The sequence below is a fragment of the Cimex lectularius genome, unplaced genomic scaffold (genome assembly GCF_000648675.2).
Source record: "Cimex lectularius strain Harlan isolate CLEC.00 unplaced genomic scaffold, Clec_2.1 scaffold118, whole genome shotgun sequence".
Classification (NCBI taxonomy): domain Eukaryota; kingdom Metazoa; phylum Arthropoda; class Insecta; order Hemiptera; family Cimicidae; genus Cimex; species Cimex lectularius.
In genome coordinates this window covers 971,646-987,112 of record NW_019392720.1, presented here as the reverse complement: position 1 = coordinate 987,112, position 15,467 = coordinate 971,646, and the positions used below count along the sequence as shown (strand labels likewise).

The following is a 15,467-nucleotide window of genomic DNA, read 5'->3' as shown; positions in this document are numbered from 1 at the left end:
ATATATGTATACTTGTAAAATAATGTATCCCATTCGTTAATGTGTTCCAAATCCAGATAAAGGGATTGATTATTTTAAATTAATCAATTGTTGTACACTGCATCACTTTCTCTTTTTTTAAGTTGTGAAGATGGCCTATAGAGAAAAGTTGTAATAAAAAATCCCAATAATTTAGTATTATTATATTCACAAAAATTAAATTTTGTTTCTACCAGTCGTACAAATTTACACTATCTTGCTTGTATTAAATGTAAATATATATAAAAAAATATATAGAAAAAAATCTTTTGGTTACAATCTAACCAAAATTTAAGATTATTAAATAAAAAGTATAATTTTTTAATTCCTGCAAAACAGATTATTTTAATTATTAAAATGTAAATATTTTTTTCTGTTGTATAGTTCAAATTTTGAGATGAATATTTTAAGTGTGCATAGAAATAACTGCTAAACGCGCGTGTGTGTGTCTGTCTGAAGCAATTATGTTGCACAATAGATTGCTATTACATGCATACACACCGTGATGCTCATTTCAAAACAAATAAAATGTCCTATTACAAAAAATATATATTATAAATATTGTTACCTTATAAAATAGTGAAAGAACACTTCCTCACCGATCGGTTCTTTTAAAAAGGACGCAAAAAAATTTATTTATAAGTTTATTTGCGTCGTAAATGTTTTCCCTCCATTGTTAAATATTGTTCTATATAAAATAAATTAGTCGTAAAAGAATTGGTTGAAACCACTGCTTATTTTGAAGTTCTGTTAGTTTTAATGACTAGGTTCAATTAACAATTAACAAATCGCCAGCAGATACACACACTACATATGCACGCATTACAGTGCTTGAAAATATTGAAATAATGTATATTGTATAAAGAAGCATATAATAGTTACAAATTTTGTTCTTTGTTCTTTTTAATTGTACATATTAGTAATGTAATATTTTTTTAATATGACAAAATTGATTATTTTATTAGAAATAATGTAATTTGTTATGTTAATCATAGCCTCTGATTTGCAGTAGTGTACTTTACATTGCTAGAATAAAGTTACAAATATTTGTTTTAATTATTAAAAAAATATTTATCCCATAAAAAAATTTTGAGGTTCAAATCTTGGCAAAGCCCATGATTTATAAGTGATAATGGTATGAAAAATGTATTGAATTTTAATTTCACTGACTATTTTGGATGTGACCTTAGCTAATGATTTCAGAGCTGCTTGGTTGACTGATCTCATGAGGAAGTTTTTCATCAGTTCTTTAAAATTTTCTAGGGCACTAGAATATCATACGGCTGTTAGGTGATTAAAAAAATTTAATCTCTTTAATAACTTATTTTGTGGCATGTTGAAAATCATAATTATAAAAGTCATTTGGAAAATAATTCATTTACGTTAGTAACTATTTTTCTGTTTTAAAATTACATACTTTGCACATCAGACCTCTACTATTAGTAGAATTGCTTAACTTTCATATCGGAAACAATAATGGCTAAAAATACTTCTCTCTCACCTATTTCCTAATGGAGTTTTAATTAGATGTGATAATCATGGTCGTAAAATTAAATGGACTTTCAAGGTCTCAAGGGACGAAGATATGAGGATATACTCTTGTTTTTTTAATATTCACATTATGGATATGAAATATAATTTTATTTATAAGTTGGTTTTAATGATTAAGCTTTATGTTTCGACTTTTATTAAGTAAGATAGAAACTATTGATGGTAGATCCATGATTATATTTGCAGGGTGATGAATCTATAATTTTGTCGGTGCCAATCATTTTGGTCTATTACTGCTGTGCTCTGTCAGGTACATTTCACCACTTGTGCGCAGACCTAACACTGAAGATGGGAAAATGCATGTTACAGACCAACCCAACGAGGATAGGCAGACCAAAATTATCATTAACAACCAAATTTGTTTTCATTCTTTTAAATCCACAGTAAAAAGCAATTTTCTCACTTAAGATTAGTCTGAATTTCTCATAAAATATGACAAATTCATTACAGAATTAAAATTATCGTAGATATGTTATTAGGCTGGATGCATAATTTTTTGGCCATTTTTGTGTTACCAGAGAGTTAGGTTGGCTTAAGAATAGTTAAAGGAGCTGGTTACATTAGGTTAGGAAGGGTTAGGACTAGATAACTTAACCTGTAATGTACAGATCTATGATTCTGTTTGCTGGGTGATGAACCTGTAATTTTGTCAGTACCAATCATTTTGGTCTATGCTCACTGGGTTCTCTGTCAGATGCATCTGAAGGCAGACCCAACACTGAAAATGGGAAAAAGCATATCATAGACCAAGCCAATAAGAATAGCAAACGAAAATGATCGTAAAACAAATTGATAATCAATTATCAATTATTGATATTAATAAGATATTATCAATCATACAATGATAATCGTAAAACAAAATTACAAGTTTCTTTTTCTTCATATCTCCTAAATCCATGGTAAATGTCAAATTTTCCACATAGTCTGAACATTTTTCATAAAATATAACGAATTTATCCAGAATGAATAATGTTTCATCACATGATAAAATCTAGTTTTTGGGTTTGACTAATTAAGCTGTAAAAATGATCATGGATACGTTATTAGGCTGGATGCATAATTTTTTTTTGCCATTTTCGCGTTTCCAGGGAGTAAGTTGGGTTAGGTTAGTTGGGTTGGGTTAGAAATAGTTAGGTTAAGTAGCTTAGGGATTACATTAGGTTAGGTAGGGTCACAGCTCGGTAACCTAACCTGTAGGGTACATATCCATGTTCTGTTTGCAGGGTGATGAAATTTTGTTGGTGCCAATCATTTTGGTCTATCCTCACTGGGTGCTCTGTCAGATGCATCTCACCACCTAAAGGCAACCCAACTCTGAAGATGGGAAAATCCATCGCACAGACCAACCCAATAAGGATAGGCAGCCTAAAATGATCATTAAAAACAAATTATAAGTTTCTTTTTTTGTATGTGTTAAAAATGATAATATCTCACTTTTTCCACTTGTTTATTTACAACTCCAACAGAGTGAATCTACAAGAGGAGTAGTAAAAAAAAAAACACTTAATAAAAAAAATGAAACATTGAGTAACTAAAAATTAATAACAAAAACACATGGCTTAAAGTTTCCTGGCATGTATATTTAATTTTACTTTAACTGAGTAGAGGCTTACCTCGAATTTGCTTGATATGGTCACTGAAATCGCCCTTTCTGTTGAAAATGACACCAAGGTCGGAAATAGTGTCAACCCCTTCCTATCTCTACAAATCAAAAAAGTGATCAAAACAATCAGTCACGATGTAAGATATTTTTAGTAAATTTAATTCCTTGCATTTGCTACTATTCAAAGGAAGACAATTCTATTCACACCAATTAATGTAGCAGTCCAGTTCCCCTTGTAAACTAACACAATTGATAGCTCAAGACATGGAGTTAAAGATTTCCAAATCATCCGCTAATAAAGAAAACACAATCCTTGAATATTCTACAGACCTCATTGAAATAAACAAGAAATAATATGGGCCTGGAGTTAGAACCCTGTGATACACCAGAAGATGTTGAAATCTTATCCGATACTGAGTTATCAACGAGAACAGAGAAAGAGCAACCAAAAAGAAATGATTTGGTGAAGGAGATTACAAAGGACCATCCTACTGCAAGGATTTTCAACTTAAACAGAAGAATATCAATGTCAACTCTTTCGAACGCTTTAGACAAATCTGTATATACAGCATGAAACTATTTCTATTTTCAAGGGATTAACAATAAAATCATAATGAAATAAATTGGTACTAGTGGATTTACCCGTTAAGAAACCATGCTAATTGATGATATGATCGAAAAGGCCTCAGCAAGAATAGAATCCACCATTTGTTGTCTGTAATTATCAATCAAGTGGAAATTACATTTGTTATAAGTAGGTACCATGTAACAAATTTTCCATTAATCAGGGAAGATGCCTTCCCTAATACATCTTTGAAAAATAATGGTGGCAGAGCAATCAACGAAGAGCTTGACAAACATCTCTGGGATTCCACTTAATCTGAATGAAAAATATTTTTTTTGCATTGTATAAATTCACTTTTTTCCACATCCTACATGTATTTGTTAAATATAAACAATGTTTGTAAATCCCACGCCCTGAAGATGATCTCAATAAAGATCAAAACGTTGTAACGATAAAGAAAATGTTTTTCTGAAACCTACGTCACACCAGATCGCATCTCACGATTTCCGAATAATTATTAATCTTAACATTTATCATAAAATACGATGAATTTGATCTCGAAGGTATTAAGTTCAAACAAATTAGACAAATTCTTGACTTGATTTGACTAATTATAAAATTATATGTGAAAACAACTAATTCAGAAAAATTCACAGGCTAAACAACCTGACCATATCCATCCGAAGCCATAAGAGCTGACATATGTGTTTGATTAATTAGGCTATAAAATTATCATGGATATGTTATTACACTGAATGTATAATTGCTTTTTGGCCATTTTTGTGTTTCCAGGGAGAGAGTATGGGATGGTTAGGAATAGGTTAAGTAGCATTAGGGATAAGGACTGGTTATATTAGGCTAGGTAGGATTAGGGTCACCTTTGGGAAAAGTGTTCTACTTACAGAAGTTTTAAACAGCAAAATGACTTTGTTGCCTAAAAGTTTGTGATTAGAACTATCTTTTCTAAAAAGTGAATTGCCATACTCATCCCCCTTAAATCATTTATATCCATGATATCTGCAAGGTGATGATGCCATTTCAAAACGGACCTAACACTGATTCTGTATAAAATTTCATGAATATGATTTTAGGCTGGACGTACAATTTTTTTGATGTGATTATTTTCAAGTTTCTGAGGAGTGAGCATGAACTGTTAGGGATGGACTGGTACAAGGTTTTTGGGTTAGGTTACATATCCATGGTTTTCCATGAAGCATTGCAAATAGTGTAAATTGCTTGTATATTTTATTAAAGGGTTAGACAGGAGGCTTCAAAGGAAGTCTATTAAAATTGCAGAATGTCAGGAAAACTTGTTGAAAGATAACATGTTACTTAAAAACATCTATTAAACTTTTTGTATAGCGATAATGGTACAAGTAATATAAATGACAGTTCTTTATTGTAAAGAATTAATCATTATATTTAATTAATAGTTGTACAATATAAAATTATTATAGAAAAAAAAATGCTTCAGCAATTAACGAGAGAGAAAAAAAAGGTATCATAATTTACAATTTTCTCCCATGTTCAATATTTTGTAACTTAGATTAATTATTAAATAAATTAACATGATAACATTGAAGAAAATACACAATTAGTCTCGTTTTAGCATCTAAATACTACACAGTGGTTTGAAAAATATTTTCTACAGTTGCGAAGGTTTTTATTCCTAAATAAGAACTATTTTATAAATGAACACATTTAATAGTATGGCAGAAAGTTGGAATGGCGATGATTTTTTTAAACATTTATATATTTGTAATTTTTTAATCATTTATCATCAATCTATACGTTTAAATTTCTTTCAAAAATACATGTGGAAACAAAAGCAGGAAAGTACTATTTATCTTTTTTTTAAATATTGATTACAAGAGTTTACATGCTTACAAATTGAACAAATCTTGATACTTTTGATATATGAATATATAATACTTAAATGACTGTAACACATTTATCACAGCAAAATAGTTTAAAAATACACTCAAAAAAATAAATAAAATGATCAAATACAAATCATTAAAGAGTACATAATTATGGGGAAGACAATATGGTCTCATTTTTAAAAAATACAATATATTAGAGTTATATATATTTTTTTCGTAAATCTACTCACAAAATTATAATAAACAAGCATCCATAAGTAAAAAAACAACATACATACAATAAATGGTAATAGTGCACTTCTGTTTTTTTTTCTTTGTAATAAATCTGTGTACAAGCTGTAATCATAATTTGTTAAACAAACTATGAAAATTAACTGTCTAGGTTGGTCAATAATATAATACTGAGACAATGAGGAAAAAAGAAATTCACTTCTTTTTACTTTTCCCAAGAGTTAATGTATGGTGTGATGTGGAAACTTGAGTAAATTGCGCTTTTCGTCGTGTAAATTCAACCATATCTTCTTCATACTTTTTCCTAGCGTCTTCGAGTTTTCTTTTCTCTTCGGTGTGTTCATGCCTTAATTTATCAAATTTAGCATGGAGCTATAAAAAAAAACAAAAAAACCCACAAGTAATATATAAATTTTTTTTTAACAATGTTGGCATGTTTACCTCTTTTTCAGCTTCTTTTAATTCAGTCTCTTTTTCTTTTACTCTAACAACAAACATCTGCCTCATTTCATCTTCTTTTTGTTGAAGTTCTTGCAAATGATTCATTCTTTTGGCTTCGTATGACTGTTGGAAGCTAACTGGTTTATTTTCAGAATCTACATCGGTAAATCCCATCTAAAACAGCCGAAGGAACAAAAATGAATTGAAGTCTTTCACAGTTTTTTTTAAAAATTATTTTATTTGTACCCTACACATGTTAAAAATAATTTCATAATTTTTTTTTTCACACGGTGACAGCACTAACACTAATGCCAGTGCTGCACCTGGAGGACACACGCCATGAGAAACTAGCCAATGTTGGCTCTCAGTGTGAGGGATTAAGGGGCAAGAAGGTCGACAAGTAAGGTAATGGAGAGTTCTCGGGATGGGAAAGTGTTTGAAAAGGTTGAGTAGTAGGGTCAGAATTGAGTGCTGTGAAAGTTGGTGGAGGTTTTTCTGTATAGGGAGGTTAATGATGTAGTAAAGAGCTTTGATTGAAACGATTGTATTCGCTGAATTTTAAATGCCTTGGAGGAACCACACAGTTTCACTCCTGCCCAAAGGAGTTGCAGTAATATTTGTATAAATTTAGTTGTGTTTGACAGAATATTGAAATCATTGTGGAAGTGTATAAAGAAGAGCAGAGTAAACTTGTTGTACTTACAGAAACGAGCAAATGCTGGCACTTAACAGGGAGGATGGATTAAGAGGGTTTGAGGACATGTTTAAGGCGGGTTCTAAAGTTGAGAAATGTAGAAAAAGCTTGAGCAGTATGGCCAGAATGGGCTGAAAGCTTAGTACTGAACTTTTGGAAGCGGGAAATTATAGCCTCAGAAAAAAATAAATGTAGAGATCATTGTAAATAATGAGGTTAGTGATGTATTATGTAGCTATGACAATTATCTGAGACTTTTGATTAGAAGGAATGGATGTATTGGATAGACGGTTTGGCGGACCAACAGTTCCATCTGTATCCGTAGTAATGTCTTAAATAGTTATTTGAGTTTTGTTGGAGGTTAGTGACGTATTAAGAAGGTTTGACTATTTATCTGATTGTTAATTGGAAGGTTGTATTTGCTGGAGGTTGGATGGCTTGGCAGGACCCCATAGTTCCCCTCCTGGTCACAGTGGTTGCAGTATGTGTTGTATAAAGTTAGTTGAGTTTTGACGGTCAAGACAGATTTTGGTCCTATAAGTCTTTGTGTTGTCCAAGACTTGTTAAGTCTTGTGTGAGGATTTCATATCAGTATGCTGTCTAGGTATATTCCTAAGTATTTGACTTGAATGGAAGTTGACTTCTTTTTCTTGCTGATTGTTCAGTGAAGGGCAAGACTGGTTTTTCAATGTAATCGTCTGCATAGGTGGTGATGATGGTATTAGAGGGAATAGGTAGGTCAGTAGTATAAATGATGGGACCAAGAATGCTCCCTTGTGGGACGCACTTTTACCTCTCTAACTTCTGAAACCTAGTTGCCACACTTTTACCCTCAAGCAAGAGTCAAAATAAAAAAATAAATAAAAACAAAAAAATTGAAATTACACGCACATTTCTTTGAATAAACCAAAATAAAGTTTTTTTTTTTTTTTTCACTCACCTGCTCAAGACGTTTTTTTCTATACAGTTCATAGTGTTTACAATGAGTCTTCTCCCTCATATCTTCCATGTTAGTTCTTATCAACATTTCCCTCAATTTTACAAAGTCGCAATGCGATTCATTTTCAACTGGACAAAATAAAACGTCAAACAAGAACACTCATAATTAAGGGAATGAGTTTACCTTGGACTGTTCCCCAGGGGTACTGTCGTGATCTCATCATCTTGTTCCCAATCCTCACGAATTCTGTACTGCCGATAACAGCAAATGGCAAGTGGCTGTTCATGTTACCGTTGATTTCGCCCACTTGTTCATCGTCTATGGGAAACTGGTATATTTCTACCCCATTTGCTGCAAGTTCACTGATGATTTTTGCCTTCAATTAAACAAAAAAAAGTTGTGACATTTCTAAAAACAACCATGGAATAACATCGATATTATTGGATTAAATGATTCATCAACAAGTGTTTGAACTAACACAATACATTAAATTCACTATTTTTCGTGGTCTGCTTGACCAAATAACATTCAATTAATTAAGGTTTTTAAGTTGAGATAAAATGACATTTGAAAAATGGCAAAAAGGAGAGAAAATTCAAAAGGTGGGGTTGAGATGGGAAGTTAGTGCCTGAGGGGATCGAAGTCACAATAGCTCAAGTGGTAGAGTAGCGGCGTATCATGCCGAATCCCGCTCGTGACACTGACTTTTTTATCTCAACTTAAAAACCTTAATTAATTAACACAAACATTTACCATACATGAGTTTCACTTAATAAAATCAAAAATATGTCTTTTATCATCTCAATATTGTTTCAGTATTTATTTGCACTTTATACAGAAAGGAAGGAACATTGATATGATATAAATAAAGTTTTTTTAATGTTACAAAACAAATCAACTTTTTTTTAATGTTTCATGTTGGTTACCTTGAATTTTTGAAGCTCTGATTTAGATATAGTATCAGCTTTGGCAATAATGGGAATAATATTCACTTTATTATCAAGTTTCTTCATACAAGATAAATCCAAAGATTTCAACCTAGAACAAAAATTAAAAAATACCAATTAAAAAAAACAACAAAAAAAACGCTGAAATATTCCCAGAAAAACATTCAACCCTACCCTAACTTCACCTGTCCCTAACCAACTTAACCTAAACCCGCCCCTAATGCTAACCAATTTAACCTAACCCATCCTTATATCCAACATAACCTAACCCTTTTCTAGATCTAACTGACCAACGTAACCTAACTTAATCTGCCCCTAACCCACTGAACTTAACCTGTCCTTAACCAAAACCCACCCCTAATGCTAATCAATTTAACCTAATCCATCCTTACATCCAACTGAACTTAACCTTTCTCTAGATCTAACCAACCTAACTTAATCTGCCCCTAACCCAGTTTTTCTGGGAATATTTCAGCCCCCTAGCCAACTTAACCTAAACTTGGCCTTAGCTCTAACCAATTTAACCTAATCTGTCTTTATAACCGACTTAATCCACCCCAAACCCTAGCCAAATTAACCCGTTCCCATCTCCATAACCAAATTAACTCGCCCCTAACCAACTCAATGTAAACCTGCCCTTAATCAACTTAACCTATACAACCCTAACTGATTTAACCAAATGTGTCCCGATAACCAACTTAACCCTTCCCCATGTCCATAACCAAATTAACTTATACCTAGCCAAATTAACCTAAACCGGTCCTTAACCAACTTAACCCGTCTCTATCTCTACCCAACTTAATTTAACCTGTGCCCCTAACCAATTAACTCATCCCTAACGAACTTAACCTTTCCCTATCACTAGCTAACTTATTTTAACCCATCTCCGTAACCAAATTAACTCGTCCCTATCCAACTCAATGTTAACCTAAACTGGTCCTTAACCAACTTAACCCTTCCCTATCTCTATCCAACTTAATTTAACCTGTGCCCATAACCAATTAACTCATCCTTAACCAACTTAACCTGTGCCCATAGCCAACTTAATTCATCCTTAAACAACCCTAACCGATTTAACCTATCTGTCCCTATAACCAACTTATCCTGTCTTGTATTTATACAAGAAATAGAAAAATACTCTGAAGTGTGGAATGTTAAATATAAAAATAGTGTCTATTTTATTTGTAATTACTTGGAGAAGTCCTCATTAGGCTTTTGTGATTTTTCTTCAGTAAAAGGATTAAAGAAAAGGATTTTTTTTAAAATGTATTATAGGTGATATGAATGAACATGACAATTAATAGCAGTGTCAAAATAATTGGCCGTTTTTAATTCTCCCCTTATCAAAACTTCTCCCTCATTGTTTCACATTAATAATGTTAAAAAAAACTTACCCATGCCCAGTGGGGCAAATGAAGTACAAACAAGCATGAATCCTAGAATCATGGTAGGTTGATAGGGACCTTTTGATCTTAAGCTCTTCTTGGAGATATGCTTCAAACTGAGCATCAATATAATCGACAATGGCTTGGTAACTATCTTCCTTGTTGATTTGATCTCCATATCCGACAGTATCAATGATAGTGAGCTGAGGAAGAAAATGAAACAAGATAATAAATGAAATGATAGGATTTGATAAGGCTGATTAAATTTTATATCTTACTTTGAGTCTGACATTTGTTTCTTGCAATTCGTACGTGTGAGCTTTTAATTTAACCGTCGGTAGTGTATGAGGACTGGGCGAAGACTCAAAACTGGTATTAAATAACGAATCCATAAGTGTAGATTTGCCCAAACCAGTTTCACCTGAAATAAAACATAACAAAACAAAATAAAAAATAGTGTTTTAATGTAAGTTTACAAGCAATAAAATACAAACAAACTGAAGATGGTGAAATGCTGAATGCGTCTGACAGACCAACCCAGTGAGAATAGACAGATCAAAAGGTAACAACCGAATTACAACTACTAAAATAGTTAAGCACTGAGAATCAGAACATTTTTTAAACATTTTTATACAGGAATTTTCAACTATGCAGTTCTCAGTCTCTGGTGTTTTGGAAAAATTTGAATTCAGGGGTGCTGAGATTTGAACCTGTGACCCTTACATCGTTGAGTTGCTGTGTCAAAGTCTTACCCTATGACTAATCAACAAAAATATAACACAAAATAAAAAAAAAATTTTTCCGAGACAAGTTTTAAGTGGTTAAAGAACATTATCGTGAGAAATGTTATAATTGAATTATGAAACATGATTAATACCACAGTACTGATAAATTATCAACCAGAACTTTCCTAGATAGAACACTTATCACTGTGACAATTAATTTTATGATTCCCCGGACTAAAACAGGACATTGGAAAGTATTCAAATTTCAAAAACCAAGTATAGCATTTTTTCACTCTCAGCTCGTAGACCTCGACATTGTCTGTTCGATTATCACCATCGCCCCTTGAATTTCTGAACCCTCCCCTCCCACACAAAATATCCATTCGTCAACAGAATTAACTAATAAGTAAAAATATAAGGCTATTTAAAAAAAGTTTACCAATGCATAAGATGTTGAAAATGAAGCCACTCTGGACAGACTTGTTCACCAATTGGTCGGGGAAAATGTCGAATCCAACGTGACCCGACAACTTTAGTGTCCTTATGTTTTCAGGGTCACCCTGAAAATAAAAAATAATTTAAAACTTACATTTTCAAAATTAAAAATCATCACATAATCACTCTGGTATTAAAATAAACACAAAAAATAAGAATGATTTTTGACTTTTTTAATTTGGGTTCAAATCATCGAGATAAAAACGTGTTAGAAGATGACAAGGAGTGCAACTAGCCTTTTTAACCCACTTCTTGTATTACTGTATTGAAGAGCTCTCAATGTAGCCAATGCAATATTTTTATAGTTTGTAGTTTTTACAATTATGAGATGAGAAATTAAGGTCCTATCTAATTAGTGGGGATAGGGATAGGGATAGTGATAAAAGAGGCGGCCACAAGGCCTTAGATTTATTGTGTTCCCCTGTCATTTACAACTCACTGGGCAGCTTTAGGCTATTAATCAGCCTCTATAGCTTTGCCAGTGGCTCGTTAGTGTAAAATCTTGCTTGTGGTTTTTCTTGTCCTAGTTGCAAGAACCTGCACCTACACAGACCTTCACAGAACCATAGAATGTGTTCTGTGGTCTCCTCCTCTTCCTGACAGTATGCACACAGTGTTTCTTCAGTCTGTACTCCACATTGCAAGTACCTTGTTTCAATGGCAGTGCCCTGCCAGGAGTCCAACCAGAATGCTGGTTCGGTAGTGGTTGCCTTCCAGTAGTTTTTTGTAAGTTTTGCAAGTTTGGCCCTTCTATGAATCTCTTTGCATGCATCATACCTGTGGTATTGTTCCACCCAGTTTTGGACTCATTCAGGATCCATTTTATGATGTATCCTCCTCTTTTGTGGCACGATGCTAAGCCACAATAGGGTTACAGCTCAAAGACAATAAATTAAAAAAATGAATATAGAGGTAATTTTGATCTGCCTATTCTTGCTGTGATAGACAAGGAATTTCCGTAAATCAGCGGGAATAAGCCGAGTGAAAAACTTGCCTGATAGACCAACGCAGTGAAGAGAGGCAGACCGGAATGATAAGGTAATTACCAAATTGCACACTAGGCCATCGTCTTTTCTATTTTTTCCCTTGGTCTGTACCAATATAAACCACTACTAAGGATTAAAAAAGTTCAAGGAACATAGTGAGTTATATATGGCAGTGTAGACAATTTTTCCGGGGTCGCCAGATTGTCTCAAACCTGGGCTAAATAAAATGGTTTCCCAGCTCAAGTACCGGTCCCAGTGTCATTACAGCCCATATCTGGAGTCAAGGTGAAAACGGATATCCTGACCCAAGTTTGAGGAACTTAGTCAAGTAAAGATATGGCAGTGCAGTCAATTTGGCGGGGGTCACCATATTCTCTAACAAAGGGTTGAATCGGTTGGTTTACAAGGTCGAGTATTGTTCCCAGTGTCATTCCAGTCCGACCATGAAGACAAGACAAAACCAGGATTCCTCGACCTAAGTCTGAGGAACTTAGTGAAGTAAAGATTGGGCAGGGCATTTGATTTGACAGGGTCATCGGATAGTCTCTAACACAGGTTTGAATCGGTTGGTTTACAAGGCCGAGTACTGATCCAGTGTCATTCCAGTCCATCTGTGAAGACCAGGTGAAAACTGGGATATCCTGACCTATGTTTGAAGAATATAGTGAAGTAAAGATTTGGCAATGTAGTCGATTTGGCCAGAGTTGCCATATCATCTTTAACATAGGGCTGAATCAGTTGGTTTCCTAGCTCAGGCACCGTTCTCAGTGTCATTCCAGCCTGATCATGAAGACCGGGATACCTCGACATAAGTTCAAGGAACTTAGTGAAGTAAAGATTTGGCAGAGCTGTCGATTTGGCCAGAGTTGCCTTATCGTTTTTAACATAGGACTGAATCGGTTGGTTTCCCAGCTCGAGTAACGTTCCCAGTGTCATTCCAGCCCATCTGTGTTGACAACATGAAAACTGGGATATCCTGACCCAAGTACGAGGAACTTAGTTAAGTCAATGTACAGTGCATTCGATTTGGCCTCACCATACCGTCTCTAACACAGGGCTGAATCGGTTGGTTTCCTAGCTCAAGCACCATTCTCAGTGTGATTCCAGCACAACTATGAAGGCAAGGCGAAAACCAGAATACCTCGACCTAAGTTCAATGAATATAGTGAAACAAAAATGTACCAGTTAAGTCGATTTGGCCAGGGTTGCCAGATCGTCTCAAACCTAGGGTGGAAATTTCGGTTTAACCAGCTCGAGTATCAATCCCAGGGTCATCGACTTCCCTCTACTGGCATCTCCGGACCATGTCTGCAAAAGTTGGCTTTTTTTGGCCAAAAACCAAGCATAACTGACAGTTCGGGTGGGATCACTCCACGGCAAAACAGATGTTATTATTTTAACAAGACTGCGATTTCGAGTTCCATTTATCTAGAACTGAACCCTTATCTCATTCCTACAAAATTGTTTGATAAAAAATGTATAATATATAAAAATGTATAACATAAATTCTTTATAATTTTATAGTTCAGAACAGATCGAATTTGGTTCCATCGCTCTCAAACAGTAGTTCAAAAGTGAAACTGAATCACTTTGCTAAATGGATGTAAATGTAATGAAAATATTCTTTTTGATTTAAATATTTTTTAATATAATTTTTTAAATCACTAATAGACTGGAATTAGGGCACAAGGAAATTGCCAGTAGAGATTCACGTCTTATCTGTCAAAATTGTTAACAACTTGACAAGGAAAGAATGCGGGTGACGATGATGTGAGTCACCAGGGCAGAAACAAAAAAGGGAAAAATTTAGGAATTTTTTTTTTTTAAAGACGGTTGTCGAGAAATAACTAGTCGGATGGTTGTGTTTAAAGTTGACTTATTTAATAAAAAAAAAGAAATATTAGAGGGTAAATTGAATAAAAAAAAGTGTCGAGATTTAGTATTGAAGTTGTGTTTACTCAAAAGGTTACAAGGAGTCACTCACCTTTTGCTTTTCCACTTCGACTGCCATTTCAAATGTCAGTTGAATCAAAGAAAAATAGTCAGGATTTCTAGTTTTCGGATGGTTGAAGATTTTACGTGGAGAGGAGGCCGTTCGTCGAAGATGAAAAATTAAAACAAAACTTGAGTGTTTTAACCGTTTAGAGTTAACGCAAGCTGAAACTGAAGAAGAACCGAGTGAACAACGGAAACCTCGTCAACTAAGAGAATAGGAGCGCCGACTCGGCCGGAGTCGTGCTGTAGAGGGCGGCTCTCTAGAATCGATTGTCGGCGTCGAAAAGCGCGAAATCTATCGAGCCTCGTCTCAAACTCTCCAGTCCCGTGCTTAGTTTCCGTATCACAATAATCTTAGTATTTCTCCAGCAAACCGTGATGGAGGAAGTGGCCCGGGCGTCTCGTAAATCCTAAACTTTATAGCGCACACGTTCGGCTCCCTCTGCAGAGGACGGTGACTTGCGAGATACGTACAAATGCTTCTTTTGTGACGGGGGCGTGGACGGATCTGTGGAAAACATGGGTGATCCCCAAGTACCAGGGATAACCGACATAAAAAAGCCGGAGGAAGTCGTCAGAATGGCAATGAACGACAGTCTCAAGTTCGCCGTGCTCATCGGACTCATTGAGGTGGGACAGGTGTCGAACAGAGAAGTCGTCAACACCGTATTGCATCTGGTGAGTTACCTGTTCATTTTTCCGACTCCTGGAAATCGTTAGACCCTGGCGTTTCTTCCCTGATCGGCATCCGCGCCCGTACCGAATCGATAACGATTTACGACTTTATAATAAAAACCCGTACCTTTTATTTTTTTAAAGATTCCCCACCCCCAAAAAAACCAAAAAAACACCAGGGAAAATCGTTATTCTCTCATCCTTTATTCAAGGGGGACGTTCTCACTCAGTTTTGACAGATTTTACTACTCGATTTTTAATTAAAAATCCAACCAGACGTGGGTGTAACTTTAATCGGTCGTGTAACTCCACGGAAAATGTTTTAAGTGCGCC

The 15,467-nt window shown here is 34.5% G+C and overlaps 2 protein-coding genes across 6 annotated transcripts in view; one reads left to right on the top strand and one right to left on the bottom strand.

Annotated features, from left to right (window-relative positions):
• Nucleotides 1-5,828: 5,828 nt before the first annotated feature.
• Nucleotides 5,829-14,704, bottom strand: LOC106667161 (septin-2). Of its 2 annotated transcripts, none has more exons than XM_014394900.2 (9): nucleotides 14,449-14,704; nucleotides 11,423-11,543; nucleotides 10,537-10,679; nucleotides 10,268-10,461; nucleotides 8,853-8,964; nucleotides 8,110-8,302; nucleotides 7,927-8,054; nucleotides 6,293-6,466; nucleotides 5,829-6,223 (listed from the first exon to the last, which is right to left on the bottom strand). In XM_014394900.2, the coding sequence occupies exons 1-9, from the start codon at nucleotides 14,473-14,475 to the stop codon at nucleotides 6,047-6,049; spliced, it is 1,269 nt and encodes a 422-aa protein (XP_014250386.1). In that variant the 5' UTR covers nucleotides 14,476-14,704; the 3' UTR covers nucleotides 5,829-6,046. The 2 variants fall into 2 exon arrangements, with proteins under 2 accessions (XP_014250386.1, XP_024082386.1); XM_024226618.1 differs by lacking the exon at nucleotides 14,449-14,704 and adding an exon at nucleotides 13,647-13,808.
• Nucleotides 14,705-14,787: 83 nt separating this feature from the next.
• LOC106667160 (neurobeachin) overlaps nucleotides 14,788-15,467 on the top strand; it is a 243,309-nt gene continuing 242,629 nt past the window's right edge. For all 4 annotated transcript variants that reach the window (XM_014394896.2, XM_014394899.2, XM_014394897.2 and 1 more), the window contains exon 1: nucleotides 14,788-15,137. In XM_014394896.2, coding sequence (XP_014250382.1) covers nucleotides 14,979-15,137 — 159 coding nt within the window. In that variant the 5' untranslated portion in view covers nucleotides 14,788-14,978. The remainder of the gene's footprint in view (nucleotides 15,138-15,467) is intronic.